The sequence below is a fragment of the Rhineura floridana genome, chromosome 2, assembly GCF_030035675.1.
Source record: "Rhineura floridana isolate rRhiFlo1 chromosome 2, rRhiFlo1.hap2, whole genome shotgun sequence".
NCBI lineage: Eukaryota > Metazoa > Chordata > Lepidosauria > Squamata > Rhineuridae > Rhineura > Rhineura floridana.
In genome coordinates, this window is record NC_084481.1 from 18,387,334 (window position 1) to 18,409,506 (window position 22,173).

The window sequence follows — 22,173 nt, forward strand, 5'->3', positions numbered from 1 at the left end:
GTGGACTAAATTCCTGATTGAGGAGGTTCTCTAAGACATGGGTTGTGCAAATTATCCCAAGACTTCAGCTTATCTGGCAGATGCCTCTGCTGATGCTATACAGTATGTGGCCAGGGCCACTGATGTGGATGCACGCGGGCAGCTTTGATTAAAATCTTGAAATGCTCATGTTAAGGCCAAGGCTAGTCTGCCAAGTACTCTTTTTCAAAGGAGGAAAGCTTTTTGGAGACCATTTAGATCAGTAGTTCTTAACCTTTTCCACTGACAGCACCCCTTGGATTTCCAAAATATGCTCTTGCGCCCCCTGAAAAAATACCGTTCATTTTTTACTTTAATTTTATTTTAATGTGTGTTTTAGCCTAACTTAGCTACGATAAATGACAGTTCTCCAAAATCTTTGGTTGGGCCTCGGACTCCTAGAAAAAGGGGGTGCATGCACCCCAGGTTAAGAACCACTGATTTAGATGATGTCCTTGATGAAACTAGGGACAAGAAGGTGGCCCTCCCCCAAGGCTCTAAGCAGGACAAAAGGAAAGGCAGCAGTTTCCCCCCTCTTTTGTCTCTTCAGGGAGTCATTTGTTCCAACCACGGCAGTGACAGCAGAACCATTCCTCCTTCTCCAGGCCTGACTCTTCTGGAGACCAGAAGGACAGACATCAGCAACAATAGCAGTCCAGATGGTAGTGGTTCCAGCATTATCTTTCTCAGTGACAATCCACTACCACAGACCATTGGGTTCTAAGTATTGTAAACCACAGCTACATAATGAAATTTGCAAAGTTTCCACCTGACCACTTTGTCTCTTCTCCCACAAGCTTCAGAATGCCCCACAAGCCTCATGCACAAGCCTCATAAACCTTTTCTGATGCTGCAAGCCATCTTTGGACATTGAAGTAATATAACTGGTGCTGTGCTCTCAGATGTGTTCTGGCTCCTACCCAGTATTGTTCACCATTCCAAAAAGATCAGAAATTGGTACACCATTTTGGATTTGAAGAGGGTCAACTGGTACTTGAGGAAATGAAAGTTCCACATGAAGACTCTATAGACCATTCTGGAGAGCCTCAGGTCAGGAGTTTCATGGCTTTGTCAGATTCAACAGAAGACTACTTCCACGTACCGGTTCATATACTCTACAGGTGGTATCTGCATTTTGCCAACTAGGGCAAGCATGATCAGTTCACGGCCTTCCCCTTCAGACTATCCTCAACCCCAAGGGTGTTCATGAAGGCATTGGTGGCAGTAGTTCCACATGTGAAACAACAGGCTGTGTATGTATTTCCTTACCTGGACAATCTGCTGGCCCAGTCAGATTGTCTGTATCAAGGCGAAAGGGATACAGCTTTGACTATGGACTGCCTTCACCAACATGGCTTCCTGGTCAACATTGTGAAAAGCCAGCTGGTTCCATCACAGGAGATGATGCACCTGAGAGTGGTGATCAACACACATATGGGGTTGGTGAGCCTGCCAGGGGAGCGCATAATCAAGATCCACAAGTCAGTAAGAATGGTGCTATCCTCCAGGAAACCAGACGTATTCCAACTGGCCCATCTCCAGGGAGCCATGACTACAGGCACAGAGTGTGTCTCTTGGGCAAGTTTGAGCTTCAATGGTCCCTTCTCTCTTTTCAGCATGAAATCATTCAGGGATTCCATCAGAATTCTATCAGGTGCTCCTGGAGGAAGAGGTGAGGTGTGCACTTCAATTGTGGCTTTCCCAAGCTCTCAGCAAGAGATCTTGTTTGGGAAGCAGGAGCAGCTCTAGATCATGGCAGATTTTCATTTAGGAAACTGCTTTGCCCAGTGGCGTTAGATGCCAGAGGAGGTGGAGAAGACAATAAATTAGCTGGAGCTGCAGGCACTGAGGCTTGCTCTTCTGCAGTTTCTCTCTATGAGCCATCACAGGCATGTGTTAGGGTACATGGACAATATGACCACTAAGGTGCACAAAAACAAACAGGAGAGCATCTGGTGTCACTCTCTTATGCACAAAGCAGTTCTACTGCTGGAATGGGCTGAAGAACAACTAGAATTCCTCTCAGCAGAGCATGTCTCCAGCGTTTCCAACCTTCAAGCTGACTGGCTCAACCAGCAAGCAAATATCTCCATCATGATGGGTTTCAACTGATAGTTAACAGGTTGGGCAGACCGTTAGTGGACCTGTTTGCGAGTCTTGAAAATTACAAAGTTAACGTCTTTACTCACTCCCCACCACCACCACCCCGATTAAAAGAGCACTCACTCAGGAGGATCAGAGCATGGGGGGGGGGCTTCTGTGGCTGCTTACTGGCCTTTAGGTTCCAAATTAAATAAACAATCCAGTGCTCCTTTAGGATCCTACCCTCTGGTGAAGCCTCCTATGGTTCATAGATGCCCTATCTGGGACCTTCATAGGGTCCTCCATGTGCTAATAAAAGCTCCTTACAAGCCTCTCAGGTTGGCTTCGGTAAAGTTCTTCAGCTGGAAGAGTCTGTTTTCAGTGGCCATTACATCTGTCAGGAGGGTGTTGGAACTGGCAGCATTTTATCTGTGATAAGAAGCCTTGTATCTTTCATAGAATCATAGAGTTGGAAGGGGCCTTGTAGGCCATCGAGTCCAACCCCCTGCTCACAGCAGGAAATCCACAGCTAGAGCATCTCCCGCAGATAGCTGTCCAGCCTCTGCTTGAAGACATCCAGCGAAGGGGATCCCACCACCTCCCTAGGCAGTCGGTTCCATTGCCGAACTGCCCTTATTGTCAAGGAGTTCCTTCTAATGTCCAATCTGAATCTACGCTCCTGCAACTTAAAACCATTAGACCTAGTCCTACCCTCTGGGGCAGCAGAGAACAAATCTGTACCCTCCTCTATGTGACAGCCCTTCAGGTACTTAAAGAGTGCAATCATATCACCCCTCAGCCTTCTCTTCACCAGACTGAACATGCCAAGTTCCTTCAACCTTTCCTCATAAGACTTGTTCTCCATACCGGCTATCATCCTCGTCGCCCTCTTCTGAACCCGCTCTAACTTGTCTGTATCTTTCTTAAAATGAGGCTCCCAGAACTGAACACAGTATTCCAGATGAGGCCTGACTAATGCAGAATATAGTGGGACTATTACTTCCCTCGACCTGGAAACTATAGCTCTGTTTATGCAGCCCAAAACCGCATTTGCCTTTTTTGCCGCAGCATCACACTGCTGGGTCATGTTCAACTTGTGATCCACTACAATTCCAAGGTCCTTCTCACACGCACTACTGCTAAGCCGGGTATTTCCCATCCTGTACCCGTGCATTTTATTTTTGTGGCCTAAATGCAGAATCTTGCATTTGTCTTTATTGAATTTCATTTTATTAATTTCAGCCCAATTTTCTAGTCTATCCAGGTCCCTTTGGATTTTATTCCTGTCTTCCATTGTGTTAGCTATCCCTCCCAGTTTCGTATCATCCGCAAACTTCATAAGGCTTCCCTCCACCCCGTCATCTAAGTCACTGATAAAAATGTTGAAGAGTATCGGCCCCAGGACAGAACCCTGTGGTACTCCACTCGAAACCTCCTTCCAGTCCGAAGCAGAGCCACCAACGACCACTCTTTGAGTACGGTTTTCCAACCAGTTGTGAATCCACCTGACAGTATTTCCATCTAGTCTGCATTTGACCAGTTTGCTAATCAAAAGGTCGTGGGGGACTTTGTCAAATGCTTTGCTGAAATCTAGATAGATGACATCTACAGCATTTCCACCATCTACTAAGCTAGTGACCCGATCAGCAAGATTCAGCAAGACTCTGTGGTGCTTTGTTTAGATCCTTCCTATATGACTATGGTGAATTCTGTTTTTCATAGAGCTCAGGAGATCATTTTGCCATGGTTCTGTCCTAAGCTCAAGTCTCCTAAGAAGGAGTGGAACACATTGGATGTTCATCAAGCTTTGCAAATTTACATCAAGAAGACTTTCAACACTCTGACGTTCTCTTTGTCTTTTAAGCCAAGCACCAGGAGGTGTCATTAGCCAAGCTTTCCAGATGGATCCTGGCTTGCATTGCCAGGATCTATGAAAGTGTTTCTGTTGCTGTTCCTGGGGGAATCACTGCCCATTCCACCAGGAGTGCTGTCACCTCTGCCACATTTGGAACCAGGGCTCCTTTGGGGGATATCTGTAGGGTGGCCACCTGGTCCTCAGTCTCCACCTTTGTGAGACGTTACAGGCTAGATACACGTGTTGACTGAAGTGTCTTTTGGCAGGTGGTTGAGTGCTAACTGGTTGCTGCTACACTGCCCTCGCATCTAGGCCCTGTTGTGGTATGTCCCATCCATGGATCCCCTCCTCCACCTCAGGAAAATGGAATGTTGGAATTACTGTGATAAGTTCATATTCTGCAGGGGAAGAGAGGGTCCAGCCCACCCAGTGGACATTTGCCTTTGCTGTGATGGGGACAGGTTTCTCTTAAGTCTGTTCTTTATTCCTACTGTTACTGGCCCTCCCTGAAGAGCAGTTTAGAGTTTCCATGGCACCAGCAAATGTAGAAGAGGTTGCCTGCCCAGGGTAGTGAGTGGGAAGGGACAACCCATCCATGAAAACCAACTTAACACGCAAGTCCAACCAGTGTTCTAATCACAATGGTCATCTTGTTCATTATGATAAACATCTGGTTTAAAACAAACTAGGTAAATGAGTTAGGTCCAGTTTTATTTCCAGAACTGCATTGTATATTTCCAGAACTGCATTGTATATAAACTCTACAGAAAGAATAGAAGCAACAGAAAAGAAGGGGGAGTAGCATTATACGTCAAAGACAAATACACCTCTATGGAAATCCAAGAGAGCGAACAAAGGGGTCCGGTAGAGACCATTTGGGTAAAAATAAATGGAGAAACAAATAAAACCGACATGGTAGTAGGTGTCTACTACAGACCCCCTGGCCAAGAAGAGGTGGTAGATGAGGCCTTTCTCAAACAAATCTCTGAAATCTCAAGGAGGCAAGAAGTAGTAGTGATGGGGGACTTCAACTACCCGGATATCTGCTGGGAGACAAACTCTGTGAAGCACAAAGCCTCCAACAAATTCCTGATGGGCCTTGCTGATAATTTCCTCTTTCAAAAAGTAGAAGAAGGAACAAGGGGATCGGCAATCCTGGACCTGATCTTAACTAACACGGACGAATTGGTCACGGGAATTAAAGCAGTCGGTACCTTGGGGGAAAGTGACCACGTAATGCTGGAATTTGTAATTCTGGGGAAAGCCAAAGAAGAATATAGTCAAACATGGACCTTGGATTTCAGGAAAGCCGATTTTAGCAAGCTCAGGGAAATGATGGGTAGGATCCCGTGGCTAGATAGACTAAAGAAAAAAGGAGCCCAAGAAGCGTGGGAGTTCATGAAGAACGTATTACAAAAAGCACAATCGCAAACAATTCCAAAGAGGAAGAAAAACGGAAGACATCGGAAAAAGCCAATGTGGCTACACGGAAGACTGGTGGAGGAGGTAAAAGTAAAAAAGAGCATGTATAAAGAATGGAAGGAAGGATGCATCACCAAGGAAGAGTACCGACGAACGGCTCGGGCTTGCAGGAATAGCGTAAGGAAAGCTAAAACCCAGAATGAGCTGAGGCTGGCGAGGGAAGCGAGGAACAACAAAAAGGGGTTTTTCAGATATGTTCGAAGCAAGAGAAAGACCAAGGAAACAGTGAGACTGCTGCTCATTGAGGATGGCAAAATGTTGACAGATAACAAAGAAAAGGCAGAACTGCTCAACGCCTATTTTGCCTCCATTTTCTCCCCAAAAGGGAACGGTGTGCAACCTTGCATCGGCAGCAATCTCAGTAAGGGGTCGGGATTGCAGTTCAAGATTGATAAGGAGATAGTCAGGAAATACCTAGTTAACCTAAATGAGTTCAAATCTCCAGGGCCTGATGAACTGCATCCCAGAGTATCGAAGGAACTTGCGGATGTACTCTCGGAACCTCTTGCCATCATCTTTGAGAAATCCTGGAGAACGGGAGAGGTGCCGGAGGATTGGAGACGGGCAAACGCCGTCCCGCTCTTTAAAAAGGGTAAAAAAGAAGATCTGGGGAATTATAGGCCAGTCAGTCTGACTTCAATACCGGGAAAGATATTAGAACAGATAATAAAAGAGTCCATTGGCAACTATCTAGATGCTGTGATTAGAAGAAGCCAGCATGGGTTTGTCAAGAAAAAATCCTGTCAAACTAATCTCATCTCTTTTTTTGATCGGGTCACTAGCTTAGTAGATGGTGGAAATGCTGTAGATGTCATCTGTCTAGATTTCAGCAAGGCGTTTGACAAAGTCCCCCACGACCTTTTGATTAGCAAACTGGTCAAATGCGGACTAGATGGAAATACTGTCAGGTGGATTCACAACTGGTTGGAAAACCGTACTCAAAGAGTGGTCGTTGGTGGCTCTGCTTCGGACTGGAAGGAGGTTTCGAGTGGAGTACCACAGGGTTCTGTCCTGGGGCTGATACTCTTCAACATTTTTATCAATGACTTAGATGACGGGGTGGAGGGAAGCCTTATGAAGTTTGCGGATGATACGAAACTGGGAGGGATAGCTAACACAATGGAAGACAGGAATAAAATCCAAAGGGACCTGGATAGACTAGAAAATTGGGCTGAAATTAATAAAATGAAATTCAATAAAGACAAATGCAGGATTCTGCATTTAGGCCACAAAAACAAAATGCATGGGTACAGGATGGGAAATACCCGGCTTAGCAGTAGTGCGTGTGAGAAGGACCTTGGAATTGTAGTGGATCGCAAGTTGAACATGACCCAGCAGTGTGATGCTGCGGCAAAAAAGGCAAACGCGGTTTTGGGCTGCATAAACAGAGCTATAGTTTCCAGGTCGAGCTAAGTAATAGTCCCACTATATTCTGCGTTAGTCAGGCCTCATCTGGAATACTGTGTTCAGTTCTGGGAGCCTCATTTTAAGAAAGATACAGACAAGTTAGAGCGGGTTCAGAAGAGGGCGACGAGGATGATAGCCGGTATGGAGAACAAGTCTTATGAGGAAAGGTTGAAGGAAATTGGCATGTTCAGTCTGGTGAAGAGAAGGCTGAGGGGCGACATGATTACACTCTTTAAGTACCTGAAGGGCTGTCATATAGAGGAGGGTACAGATTTGTTCTCTGCTGCCCCAGAGGGTAGGATTAGGTCTAATGGTTTTAAGTTGCAGGAGCGTAGATTCAGATTGGACATTAGAAGGAACTTCTTTTTTTTCCAATTAATTTTTATTCCAATTTTCAAAACCAAAACAATACAAAAAGAAAACAACACAAATCAATAACTAGTACAATACAAAAAGAAATATATATATATATATAAAAAAGAAAGAATATTGACTTCCGATTTGTCATAGTTCAGCTATAAATCTATAATATATAACAAACCTATCTCTTAATAGATTATAAAATCACCTTCCTCCAGCGGTTATCTTAGTTGGTTTCAAATCTCATTAACATCATATCATTTTAATCTTCCACAAAAAGTCAAAGAGAAGTTTCCAATCCTTGAGATATATGTCAATCAATTTTTTTTCTAAATAAACATGCCAATTAATCCAACTCATCAAATCTACTAAGTCCAGTAATTTCAAATCGCTATAATTCAGCTATAAATCTATAATATATAACAAACCTATCTCTTAATAGATTATAAAATCACCTTCCTCCAGCGGTTATCTTAGTTGGTTTCAAATCTCATTAACATCCTATCATTTTAATCTTCCACAAAAAGTCAAAGAGAAGTTTCCAATCCTTGAGATATATATCAATCAATTTTTTTACTAAATAAACATATCAATTAATCCAACTCATCAAATCTACTAAGTCCAGTAATTTTAAATCGCTCTTCTGTCATTATCCATATTGGGTCCATCTTCCATCTTTACGCACCCAAAAATCTTGCTGTCATAGTCATATAATAAAAGTCTGATAGGAATTTCCTCCATCACAGATATTTTCTTGCCATCAAATCCAAACGTATCACTGAAGTATTGTTGCAAAGCCGCATCTCTGTTCCTCTTTTCCACATGATACACTAGTACATCTCTTGAAGGTTTTTCCATTGACACAAAACAGGGATTAATTCTGTTAACTTTCTCCATTTCAAGTTCCATCAAATCCTTCCAGTCCAAGAATTTTTTTGAACCGATAATATCTTTATCTCCAATCTCTTCAATTCCTTCAGGGACAGCGCTGAATTCCAAACTGTAATATTTGTCTCCAGGATCCATCACAGCCAGGAAATCCAAATCTTTTTTCATGTCCATAATTAAGCCAATCTCCATAGTTTGAACCTTGCCTTTAATTTCTCTTTCATCCTTTTTTTGTTTTCCAGATCTATCTTTATTCTCCTTTCTCATAGAATCCTGAGTTTCTTTCAGCTCCTGTCTCATTTCGTGAAATTCAATTCTCCACGCTTGTCTATTATTTCTCAGTTCTTGTTTTATTGAGTTAATCCCATTCATTATTTTCTGAAACATGTCTAGAGATAAAGTCCCTTCTTGTACATCCATGATCTTCTTAATTGTCATTCTTAAAGCCAAAGGAACAAAACTCCTTCAATTTTCAATGTCCCAAACAAAGAGCAGCTTATTTCTTTAACCAGTTACAAAGGAGTTAATCTTTCCAACAAACTAACGTCACACGCTGGACAGCCCTTATCTCTTATCTGCCCGGAAGTGTAAGAACGGCTTTAGTTCACAGCGTCGAAATAGCTAGTAGCAGAGAGAATGAGCAGATTCGTCAAAAAAAAAGTAGATCAGGAAAAATAGTCCCAGCCATAAATCAAAAAGATTTCTTATCTCTTCCAATCAGAAATCTCTCGTCCGTTGTAATCTTTAAAATGCTATTTTCCATGTCAGCTTTTTGCAATAAAAAAAAAGATAAACTATTTATATTTTCTTCCCCCTTAGTTCCGTGAATAAAAAAAGGAAGGTCTTACCTCACCTAGGTTATCTCAATTGCTGTTACTTTGACAAATCTCTTTAGCTGTATAGATAAGAAAATGATGTAGACAGGAGGATGTTTGCCTGTTAATCCGTATAAAAAAAAACGGGTCACTTATCCAGCTGAGCTAGCATAAAAATCCTCGCTCTGTCTGAGCTGCTGGAAGACAGACAATTCTGACGAATTCCAGACTCCAACAATCAAAACAAAGCTATGTGGGAAATCTCACGTTTCTTCTTTAACCGGAAGAAATTATTCCCAGTCAGAAAAGAGCCTTCTGACTGAATTTAAACTGGATAAGTTTCATCCAAGACGGAGCTCGTCTCAGAGGCTGCACAGGCGTAGGGATCCTCCTGGGAAGTCCTGGACATTAGAAGGAACTTCTTGACAGTAAGGGCAGTTCGGCAATGGAACCGACTGCCTAGGGAGGTGGTGGGATCCCCATTCGCTGGATGTCTTCAAGCAGAGGATGGACAGCTATCTGTGGGAGATGCTCTAGCTGTGGATTTCCTGCTGTGAGCAGGGGGTTGGACTCAATGGCCTACAAGGCCCCTTCCAACTCTATGATTCTATGATTCTATTCACCCTTTTTGCAACAGAATACTTAATTTGTTAACGGCGGGGATGATGGCAGGTGGTCAGACCCAATCCCTTCACTAAGCAGTTTTATTGGCTTGTCGGCAACCAAATTTTAAATGAATAGGTCAATCCAGAACTGTACTCAAACCTGGCAAGAGCTATCACCTTTTTTTGGAGCTGAAAGAAGGTGGGTATTCTTCTTCATCTTGCAATGCCAGAGACTGTCAGAAAGTAGAATTATAAAATAGTAGGGTTGGAGGGGCCTATAAAGCCTTTGAGTCCAACCACCTGCTCAATGGAGGAATCCAAGTTAAAGCATATCTGACAGATGGCTGTCCAGCTGCCTCTAGAATGCTCGATTGATGAGCAAGAAGTGATCCTGACTTAAGTGACAACTTTTCAAGCACTTGAAAAGTGCTATCATTTCTCCTCTGTTTTCTCAAGGCTAAACATGCCCGGTTCTTTCAGTCTCTCCTCATAGGGCTTTGCTTCCAGTCCTCTGATCATCCTTGTTGCCCTCCTCTGAACCTGTTACAGTTTGTCTGCATCCTTAAAGTGTGGTGTCCAGAACTGGATGCATTACTCAAGATGAGGCCTAACCGGTGCTGAATAGAGGAGAATTAGCACTTCGCATGATTTGGAAACTATACACCCGATGAGGTGTGCCTGGCGCCGACGCTACTCTTTTCGGCGCCAGGTGAAAACCTTTTTATACTCCCAGGCATTTTAAAGTGTATTTTAACAGTATTTATTATTATTTTGTATTTTGGACGTTGTTTGGTTCTTTTATTGTTTGTTTGTTTTTGTTTCTTGATTTATTGTATTTATTGTATTTATACACTGTGCTTGTTTTATCTTTTTGTACACCGCCCAGAGAGCCTTCGGGCTTAGGGCGGTATATAAATTAAATTAAATTAAATAAATAAAATAATAAATCTGTTCATGCAGCCTAAAATAACACTTGCCTTTTTTGCAGCCACATCACACTGTTCGCTCAAATGCAACGTGATCAACAATTCCAAGATCCTTCTTGGTTGTAGTACTGCTAAGCCACGTATTCCCCATCATATAACTTGTGCATTTGGCTTCTTTTTCCTAGGTATATAACTTTACACTTATGCCTATTAAATTTCGTTCTGTTTTCAGCCCAGTGCTTCAGCCTTGAATTTTGTTTATCTTTCAGGGTATTCTATCCTACCCAATTTTGTGTTATCTGCAAATTTGATAAGCATTCACTGCACCTCCTCATCCAAGTCATTAATAAAAATGTTGAAAAGCACTGGACCCAGGACTGAGTCCTGTGGCATCCTGTTCGTTACCTCCCCCAGTCTGAGAAGGAACCATTGATGAGCACTCTTTAAGTAAGACTGTAGCCAACCGTGGGTTCACCTGATAGTTGTTCCATCTAGCTCACATTTAGCTAGCTTATTAATCAGAATATCAAGGGGCACTTATCAAAAGCTTTGCTGAAGTCAAGATATACTATGTCCACAGCATTCCTGCAGTCTACCAGAAAGGTTACCCCATCAAAAAATGAGGCAAGATTAGCCTGGCAGGATTTGTTCTTGACAAATCCATGTTGGCTTCTAGTAATCACTGCATTGTTCTCAAAGCACTTACAGACCATCTGCTTTATAATCTGCTCCAGAATTTTCCCAGAGATTGATGTCAGACTGAGTAGTCTATAGTTTCCCTTTTTAAAGATATGGACAGCATTAGCCCTGTTCCAGTCATCTGGCACTTCACCCATCCTCTATGATTTCACAAAGATAACAGACAGTGATTCTGAGAGTTCTTTAGCCAATTCCTTCATTACTCTAGGATGCAGCTCATTGGGCCCTGGAGATTTGAACTCATTCAAAGTAATTAAGTATTTTTTGACCATTTGTCTATCAATCTCAAGCTGCATTCCTGCCCCTTCAACTTGTACTTCATGTTTGCCAGGAGGGTCATAGACCATCTTTTGGGAGAAGAATGAGCCAAAGTAGGAACTGAGCATTTCTGCCTTTTCTTTGTCATCTGTTATCATTTTTCCATCCTTACTGAGTAGCTCAACCACCATTTCCTTTCTGTTATTTACTATGAATGTACCTGAAGAAAGCTTTTTTGTTGCTTTTAGAATCCCTCACCATCCCTGCAATTCTATGCTACCTGTCTGTCTTCTTCCTTTGCGGCCTAGCCTTCCTTCCACTTCCTATGCGTGTTTTCAGATAATCTCTAGATATTCCACACTTGAAAAGTATCTCTTTTGAGGCTTTTAATGCATCTGTGTGTGAGTTCTTGAGAGCTATGAAGCCTAGGTTACAATAAGATTTGTGCTAAGTCTGATCACTAGTAAAAGGGTAAATTTGTGTGGCAAAATATACTTTCAGTCCTCAATCACTGACCACTGTCCTTCCCTCCTCTGCGTCCCAGGTTGCCATGGTTAGTTACAATATATCACGATTCTTACAGATGAAGCAGCTTTGGGTCTGACCTCTGCTACCTAAATACTCTCTCTTTAAATAAGAGGGGGCTGTAAATAGCTTTAAATTATTACTTAATAACAAGCTGACAAAATGTAACAGAGTGAAAAAATTTAGGATGAGTCCAGACACACTAAAACTGTACAGAAGTTCAACCATGACTGAAATATTAAACTTGATAACTATGAAGTACAGTACTACTTACAAGCTTTCTTCAAACACTTTCACCTTTTCACAGCCCTCTGGAGGTTCACGTTTGAACATATAGCTGTTGTTGGGTTTTGGCGATGTGGCATATTTGGGCAGGGGAGAATTGTTTCCATTCTCTGTAATAAGCAGAGGTTCAGTTACTTGAAACATACCAATACACATTAAATCACGTGTACTTGCCTCTCTCTTCTCTCCATGCCCCCTTGATTAATACTGCTAAAAAGCTAAATGAAAGTTTGTCCTTCAATACAAAGCATGCTCTTATAGTATTCCTTAAACCAGGGATTGCCAATGTGGCACCTGCGGGCATCAGTATACACACCAGTACCTCCTATGGTGCCATGAAAAGTCTCACTAAATATCCTCTCAGAATTCCACAGTCTCTCATGTATTATTTGCTCTTCCTGCTCAGTTCCTGATGGTTCGGCCTCCCCTATATTAAACACTCCCCCTTAAAAATGCCCACATTTCAGTAGATTCCAGGATTGCTCACCCTCCCTTCCTCCCCTCTGTACAGGGGACATGAAACGAGCTTCTCTCTATGAGTATGCACAGTGGTGACTGATGTAGGTGAATTTTCCTCAATTCATGGGCCAGATGGGGGGGGAATCCATGCCATTTTGTGATCCTACCTTTTTTTTCTGCTTCTTTTAGATGTAGCAACCATTTTGCTTGTGCCACACCCCATGTACTTAGGATGGTACACCCAACTAGTGTTACGAGGTGCAAGGCCCTGGAGCCTGCCAGACTATAACTCCCACCTCATACCCACTTGTTTTGCTGGTTATGCATTCCTGACATACTATGTACAACAAGGTCATCTGTGAGCAACAAAAATAACCAAAAGAAACTTGAATAAGTAATCTCTCCTACCTGTCACTCTTTATAGTAATAGGGTCCTTTGATCTCTTTAGCTTAAAGTCATGAATGGGTTAGGATATTAATGATTAATGCTGCCATGCACCCAGTAATTTTGTAATGCTATCCTTCTCTTTTCTCTCAATAAAAGAAAACTTTGCTTTAGTCTGGTTTGGCCCTGCATTTCTTGGGTTATACACGCACCATTTAGGCACATTTCAGGGCAAAGCACTTGTTTTATCCCTAGCAAAAAATCCCCCTCCTCTAAAGGAGGTGTGTTTCATGGGACATGTGGGTGGCAGGTTCACACACTCAGGTTCCCAAGAACACGTGTCATAACAGATTGGTGGAGAATGCAGGCAGCAAGGGTTGCAGGAAATAAAGTAACGCGTGAACAGCCCCGCAATCTAGGGAAACAGGTAGCAGAGTTCTGAGTATGTCTGGAATGTGTGTGATTTCCTTTTCCTTTGTTACTATGTTTTGCTGTCTCTTGGTTTAAAATAAGTGGGGAAATGTCCTTAAATGCTGTGGTAAAATTTAGAGGTTAAGGCATAGAAATTCCTTGGCACATTGTTATCTCCCTCCCCTTCTGTCCCTGACAACAAAGCTTTGGCAAACGGTGGTGGCCATTGTGGCACAGCATTTGGCCAAAGTTGATACTGGATGGAGCAGGTTAGCCCACTAGTAGCCAGAAGGTACTAAGGGGGTTCCCTAAACGGGGTCCCAATCCATGTTGAAAGCCCTTGATAACACTTGTGTCTCCCTCCCCTTCCGCAAAATTCTGGGGAACGAAGCTTTGCAAGTAGCTTGAGTTGGTGGTGCTAGGCACTGGGGAAAGGTGGAAACAGGATTTGAACTGGAAAGGTTCAGTGCTCTGGCTGGCAGAGACTCCTAACTGGTTCCCGTCCCTTTAGATACCCCCCTGCTGTTTTTTCCTTTTGAGAGTCAATCTGGCAGGAGAAGCTGGTGGCAACAGCTTTCCTCATGACTTGATCTGGAAATGTGGCATTTGAAGGTGGCTCATCCCTGAACTTATTTCAGTATTAGGTTCAGTTGTTCGGGTGTGCAGTTTTACTCTCTGCATTTGGCTTTTGGGTTAGAGATTTCTAAACTTATGGCAAAAGTGGCAGTCATGGAGGGAACAAAACACTTTATGAGTCCAGTAGAGCGCCTATCGAAAATAGAGAAATGGTTGATTAGGAAAGGAAGGTGCATGTAGGATGATTGTTTTAAGACAGATGACCCTATAAAAACAATGAATGAAGCATATGAGGGATACTGTAAAGAGTACAAACCCTCAAAATCAAAGAAAAGTACTGCAGCCACTTAGGGACGTTATAATGCATGTCAGGATTTGTCAGATCTGTTAAAGGAAAGACTCAAGAAAAATCAGGAGTCAGGGAGTATAAGTTGAGTCAGGCAGAGGAGGCATTTGATCAGGAAAGAGAGACTTTTGCAAGAGAGCGAGCCAGTTTGACTGAAGCATTTAAAAAGGAATGTGTGGATTTGAATGAAGGGTGGAGAAATGATTGTGACAATTTTGACCATGAATGAATGAATATGGTACCAGAAAAAAATCTGGTGGGCTTCTTCTTTAAGGCAAATGGAGAGGGAGCGAGACGAGGCATTGGCTCAGGCCGAGATGGCTCGTAAGGACTTGAAAAAGGAAGATGAATGCACCAGGGTGAAATTAACTGCTGAACATCTGGTAGTTAGAGCATGAGAACAGATGAATGTTAGCCATGATGAGTGCAAAGCTCAAATTAAAGAACTGAAAAAACAGTTGCAGGTCCAACAAGGGCTGGTGGCCACAGTCATGCATGTCTCGGGTGATGGGGATGAAGAATGGGACATTTCCCACTCTCTTCCCCCCCCCGGAAGATGCTGTATCATCTGCTCCTCTAAATCCTGAATGGAAGGAGTCACAGGTACTTGCACCCATTATAATGAAAAATGTGGTGGAAACTACTGGGATTGGGCCAGCTCATAATAAAATTGTCAAAGAGACTGTACGTTGGTCCCCTCCCCAGGCATAGGCAGTGGCAGATATTTTGGGTTCTTTGAATAGGGACACAGTTTTGACTTGGTTAACTAGGGCAGATGAAATGTATCCTACTGCTGATGCTCAAGATCTAACACAGGTGGCAAGATATTGTGCCACTGAGCAAGATGCAGCTTCCATTGAAGCAACGTTCAGAATGGTGAATGCAGGGAATGTGTATGACTGAATGAGAATTGTGATTAAGGCTCTGTTGCCTGGGATGAATGTGCAAAAGGCATATGTGATGGAAAGTCAAGGTGTAGGGGAAAGCCCAGAGGTTTATGTGAATTAGAAGAAATTCCTTGCACGTTTAGCAGACCGTGTGAGACTTCGGGGAGATGGCCAGTATGAGTATAATGACAGATACTTTTTGGAAGCTATACACATGGGGTTAAATGTTCAAAACAAGTTAGCAATAGGGAGAATGGATCTTGAAGGTGTTACTTGGTGGGAGTTAAGCGTGGCTATTTCTCAAGTCTCTGAGCTCCTTCGAGAGGTTGGAGGGGGGCAAAAAGCTGCCATTACACAGAAGGAGGTTTGGCTTGAGCCAATTCAAACTGTCATATATACCAATCAAGGGCCTCATTCATCTGTTGTACCCAATTCAAATCAGGGACCCCAAGGAAGAGCTACCGCCCTTTCTTGGCACCTGGTTCTAATCGGGGTAATTTGGCTTCAAGGAGACCTGGGTTATATAACTCCAGCAGCAATCACAGCAACGTAATTCTCCCTCCCACCAAAGTAATGGCCCTACTCAGACCCGACAGGGGAATGAACTGGTGAATTTTGGGGATCCCCTCCATAATCAGCTTTAGTACATGCTTAGAAACTTGGGAGAAAATATGGATGAATTTCACAAGCAACCCACTGAAGTTTTGTTTCAGTCTATCCAGAATTTGAATTTACTTTGAAAATTAATACAATTTGGCTTCCAAAACAGCAGCTGGTTTCTGATGCTATCTGCATGAGAATGGACCAGTTGCAAAGCCGATTCCAACAGGGAGCTGTTTTCTTCATTGTCACCCTTTGTGTGTGCAAATTCCAGCACTGATGCAACTGTATTATTGCATGCAGTCCCTGACAGGCTGAGTAACAGGGAACCCAGAGCAATTGCTCTGCAAACAGGGTGTTCACCAGTGAAACTCCCTGCCATGGTAGAAATGGAAGCACAATTGTATTTGGAATGTTATATGCTGGTGCTACTAACTATGCTTTGTTTTGCATCTGCAGCAAGAGAAATCCAAAAGAGAAAGATCCCACATGTATCAGAACTAAGCACAAAATTAGGGAAAGGAATCTCAGATTCAAATGCATTACCCAAAAATGATTTGGACACAAAAGCAGCAAAGGATCCTGTAAGCAACTCTAAGTCTAAGAAATGGGAAGATGCAAGTATGACCCATGGTAAGAAACAGGGAAAGTGCATTCAGATAGTGGACAAAGACATGAGGGAAAGACTTTATACACAGATACACCAACAAAGATGCCTACAGGACTAAATATTTTCTTTGTGCCCCACTGAAGGTACAAATTCTTGTAACCAAGGAGTGGAAGGACAAACCACCTGATGTGCTTTCTCTCTCCAGTTTTAGTTGCGTGCATGCATTCCAAATTCAGGACTTCATTGCCCAAGATGTAATATGGTATTCTTCAAGGATGGCCACTTCTGTCTGTTATTAAATAATGTCTATGGCTATGGTATTCTTCAATGGGCACGGCTTAAATGGTGCAATATACAAGTTTTTTTCTTTCCCAGTTTGTCAATACAAAGAAAAGGTTTGCCTCGTTGGTCTAAGTGAGTGATTCAAGAATGTGAGGATGGAAGAAGGGAGTGCAGAGGTGAAGAGTCAGTGACTATTTGTGGTGGTTAAGGAATGTCCTGGGCAAATTAGTTGATTGATTCATGGGAGGAAGGAAAAACAATAATTTCTGTGTTATTTTCTTAAAGCACCAGAACATGCTCCCTATCCTGTTGATGATATTGAGAATATTAGGAACACATGCAGAATGGAAGGCAGGCATTCTGGAGAATACTGGCATCAAGCCCCACAAATGCTTGGATCTGTTATCAGGACCCAGAAGTGGAGATGGCCTGTCGATTTCCAGGGTTACTAAGTAATGCTTCCAGAAGACAACAGTTGGAAAAAGATGTCCTCCATCAGCTACCTGTCACACAGTTGTGAAGAAACACGATTAACTAGATGCACCCAGGATCCCCAGAAGCAGCAAGTTCATTTTTGCCATGATTCTTCAGTGGACACCAAGATTTCTTGCACCCCATGACACGGTGAAATGTCCCAAGGCAGCGGCATGACACATGAAGAAGTTTGCAACATTTTATTGATTTCTATGGTCACTTGGGGGGAGGGATCACCATTGCACTTCCAGGTTTTTATGGCAAGTGCCAAGAAAAGAAGACCCACCAATAAACTGGCTCTTGTCCCGATTTCATCAACAGGGCAAGAATATCCCAGAACTATAACAAACTGGAAGCAGTTCAATGGACTTATGGATGTAACAAAAATACACACAGTCGATCCTCCAGACTGGATAATTTCTATCCAGGAAAAGTACTGTCATTACGGACAATATCATATTTCTTTTAGGTGAACAGGGTATGTTTCCGTTATTGAGAAATATAGCACCCCAGTTTTATAGGCTGGAAATAGGTTTATCATTTTAAAAAAGCATAACACTTAATCCCCTTATTAAAAAAGTAAATGAATTAAGCCATTTGGAAAAAACCCTTATAGGATCTCACGTGACAAAATTGAACCACCATCATCAAATTAGGTTGTGGTCTCATTTGAGAAATTAAATATTGCAAAGGAATTCCCGGTCTGTGCCTCATATTTAGAGATTAGTAATAGGGGATGGGACAATTGGGTTAGTTTATGGGAGGTAGAGAATGGGAGAAGATATAAGTGGGATTTATCAGGGTGGTTGGGTACTGGAGCTGCCTTTTTGGATGCCACCAATAATGAAATATTAGCCAACAAATTACATTATACTATTGAAGAAATAAGTAAAATGACATAATCTATCAACAGGGCTCTGAAAAAGACTACTGAAATTCCTCAAATCATAGCAAGTTTACTTCCAATGTGGGAACAGGGAATTGAAAAAGATAATTATGCCACTGTAAACAACACACAGCCCTTACAACAGAATATTTCCTTGGCTATTACATGCACTCAAATGCAGAGTTGGGCACATACAGTGGCTTTGGAACTTATCCACATGACAGATAGTGGGCTCATACCCAGGGAAATTAGGTCCCTAATTTGAAAACAGGTTTCCAAGGGAGAAAGAAAATCGGAAGACTGGTGCAGCCTAGTTAATGCCACATATGATAGGTAAAATCATGCACTAAGATTGTTTATTGTAATTGTAGAAGCGGCTGAAATCATTACTGTTTACTCTGTAATTCCTTTAGAAATCACTGTAGATCAAGATTTAGTTCCTTATGCCCAGGGATTTCACCAGTGGGCTATAGTTAAGCATACAAGATGGGTAACCATGTGAAAGGATGTCAACACCAAAGAATTTAGGATTTGTTTGTGAAGATGATAGTTTGGAATCCCATCAAGATTGCTTTTCTCTCAGAATGATGTTTCTTATTGCTCTTTCATAGTAAGAAATGAATCAAGTTCAACTATTATATATTCTGGACATGGGTGCGTGTGCCTTAGAACGTTTTGTGATTATGTTATTGATAAGTATTATATACAACCTATGCTAAGATATATTAATAGATGCTATTGCAGTATGGAGGAAATAATAGGATGTGATTTTTCATTTAATGCCCAGTATGGACCATTCAGAGAATATTAGTTAATCCAAATTTGTTTCAAAACCTCTGACCTATTGCATTAGGTTATGGCCTCGCTGATCTCCAACAGTTACTTTTCCACCCTATGTTACAGAAGCAATTAGAAGCAGTGATACACTTGGGAGACTAAGCCACACTCCACATGAACGCCATGCCATCACCAACATAGCAGCCAAGATTAAACAGACAGGGACACACAAGTGGTGGGATGGACTGCTTGGCTGGAGTGAAAGAGCAAGAGGAAGTTTAAACCTTTTAGTACACCCTATTGTGGTGATTCTAATATTTCAAGTAATTCTGGTCTTTGTCTTAATGGCCCTTGTAAGATGCATCCTGTCCCAAATGGCACAGTTACACCAGATGGAAGTAAGCATGAGAACTAAGGGCAAGACCATGAAATCTGAGGTGTGAAAAGACATCTGTGTAAGTATATTCAGATGCTTTTCAATGGGGGGACTGTTACGAGGTGCAAGGCCCTGGAGCCTGCCGGACTATAACTTCCACCCCACACCCCCTTTGTTATGCTGGTTATGTGTTCCTGAGGTACTGTGTACAACAAAGTCATCCTGTGAGCAACAAAAATAACCAAAAGAAACTGGAATCTATCTTCTTCCTTGGCAGACGTTCCTCACGCCTAGCAGAATTATCCCATTGTTCAAAGAAAGCTTTAGGAAAGTAGCCCGAGTTTCTTAGTGTCAAATAGAAAAATGCACACACACACACACACACACAAAATCACCTCATACCCAGACCCCTCCTTTTTCAGGGGAGTTGAGAGAGAAAAAGTGTCTTTTAAAAAGAGGCTTGAGGGAGAGAAGGGGGGTAATGACAATCTAAGCTCTAACACGTGTAACAACGCTCTCAAAGAACGCAATGGAGGATGGCAGGCACAGAATCAGGAAGGGGTTCGGTGTCTCAGCACATGCCTTGGGGCAAACAGATTCCTTCCTGATTTTGGGTCAGAGCTCTTCCACACCACTTTAGCTGCATTCCACTGCCCACGCCTGGGCCTATGATAGATAATCTCTCCTACCTGTCACTCTTTACAGTAATAGGGTCCTTTGATCTCTTTAGTTTAAAGTCATGAATGGGTTAGGATATTAATGATTACTGCTGCCATGCACCCAGTAATTTTGTAATGCTATCCTTCTCTTTTCTCTCAATAAAAGAAAACTTTGCTTTAGTCTGGTTTGGACCTGCATTTCTTGGGTTATACACGCACCATTTAGGCACATTTCAGGGCAAAGCACTTTTTTTTATCCCTAGCAAAAGATCCCCCTATCAAGGAGGTGTGTTTCATGGAACATGTGGGTGGCAGGTTCACACACTCAGGTTCCCAAGAACACATGTTGTAATATTAGGCTCCTTCCTGGCCAGGGATAGCTTAGTCACTGTGATTCATGTGGTGATAACCTCATAATTAGAATACTGCAATGTGCTCTACATGGGGTTCCCTTGGGATTGATCCAGAATGCTGCGTCCAGGTCATTGAGTGGAACACCTGGGCATGCACATATTACACCTGTGCTGAGGGAATTACACTGGCTGTTTATCAGCTACCAGGCCATACTCAATGTGTTGTTAACATATAAAGCCCTGAACAATTTGGGACCAGGTTACCTGCCTGTATAGGCTTGTAAGATCACTTAGATCATCTGGGGAAATATTGCTTATGGCACTGAATCCTACAGAAATGCTTGTAAAGACATATTTTTGCATAGCCTTTTCGTGAACAATAAGACCCTGTTTTATGTTCATGAATTCCTGAATCTGTTCTTTGTTTTTATATGTTTTTCTACTATTGTTTTATTGGTTTTAAATTTGTACTTTTGTTTTAATGAATATTGTTTTATATTGTGCATAGTGTTCACCATTTAGAGATTTTTAAAATATTAAGTCATTTTGAACAATTAATTAATTAATTAATTGTGATGGTAGTACACTAATGTTTTCAAAGCCACAGCATTGGAGAAACCAACAGTGGAACTGGTTCCATTATCTCAAGAGGACTTCAGACTTTTTTTTTTCTTAAAACCATGCTCCCATGTCACCCGGTTTTCAGAAATCTGGAGTGGTTAAAAAGTAATTTGCGATTTGAAGCAAAGGTGAAATTCCACTAGGTAAATTGCAACCACTTTGCATGAACCTACCAAGGCCTACAGATGTCCATATTATAGTCGTATGGAGAAGGGCTCTCATTGTGGTGGCACCTACCTTGTAGAATAGTGTCCCCATGGCAATCAGACAGGCACCAACCAGTGGCGTCACTAGGGTTGGTGTCACCTGGTGTGGTAACTCATGGTGTCACTCCCATGGACCTCCTCCCGTACCAGACCATACAGAATCCTTAGTAATGTTTTTTGTACTAATGTTACTCGTAAATTGTAATTCCCGTATACCACTGAATGTATTAGCAATAGTAGTGACATAAACAACTAGCAAAATTAAAATTACACCTTTAAATTACAATATCATACTCACAGCCTAAATGTATTTACATTTATACATAGTTTCATGTGGTTAAAGTGAACATTCACCACTGAGATTAGGGAGCAGAAGGAATATGGCAAGCAGGGCCGCCCCTAGACTGGTTGTAAGTAAGGAGGTAGGCAGGCCAGACTGGCAGATGGGGGTTGGCTGAGGGCAGACTTAGCTTGGTGGGGTGGTGCCCTACTTGCCCTAATTAATGAATCAGCCTCCAGTGGCACTTCAGTGTCGTCCCCTCAGTTATTTTGGGAGTTAATCGCGTTCCATATGAGAATCATGGTTCCACACACACACCCTGCAGTAGTGCAGATTTAGGAACTTTTACTGTTGTGTAATTTTTATAGAGGTGAAAGAGCCAGGCTTATTTTGTCTCTTAATTGCTCCCTTCCTAGGAAGACTTTAGACAGGTTTAAAGCTTTCCTGGACACTGATAACGCAACCTGAACCTCATGTAACCGGTAGGGCTGGGAAGGACTCCGGTCTGAAACCATGGAGAGCCGCTGCCAGTCAGTGTAGACAATCCTGAGCTAGATGGACCAGATGACATAAGGCAGCCTTCTATGGGTGGTATTCAACTCAGTCCTACTCAGAGGAGGCCCACTGAAATTAATGGACCTAAGTTACAGTGCAAGCCAATATATGTCTACTCAGAAGTAATGTCCATTAGGTTCAATGGGACTTACTCCTATGTAAGTGTGCATAAGAGAAAAATCAACTGATTTGAAATGTGGTGCTGGAGGAGAGCTTTGCGCATAC

The 22,173-nt window shown here is 42.3% G+C and overlaps 1 protein-coding gene across 3 annotated transcripts in view; it reads right to left on the reverse strand.

Annotated features, from left to right (window-relative positions):
- FAM117B (family with sequence similarity 117 member B) overlaps positions 1-22,173 on the reverse strand; it is an 86,388-nt gene that overhangs the window by 9,794 nt on the left and 54,421 nt on the right. For all 3 annotated transcript variants that reach the window (XM_061607963.1, XM_061607964.1, XM_061607962.1), the window contains one exon: positions 12,195-12,315. In XM_061607963.1, the coding sequence (XP_061463947.1) occupies positions 12,195-12,315 (121 nt within the window). The remainder of the gene's footprint in view (positions 1-12,194; positions 12,316-22,173) is intronic.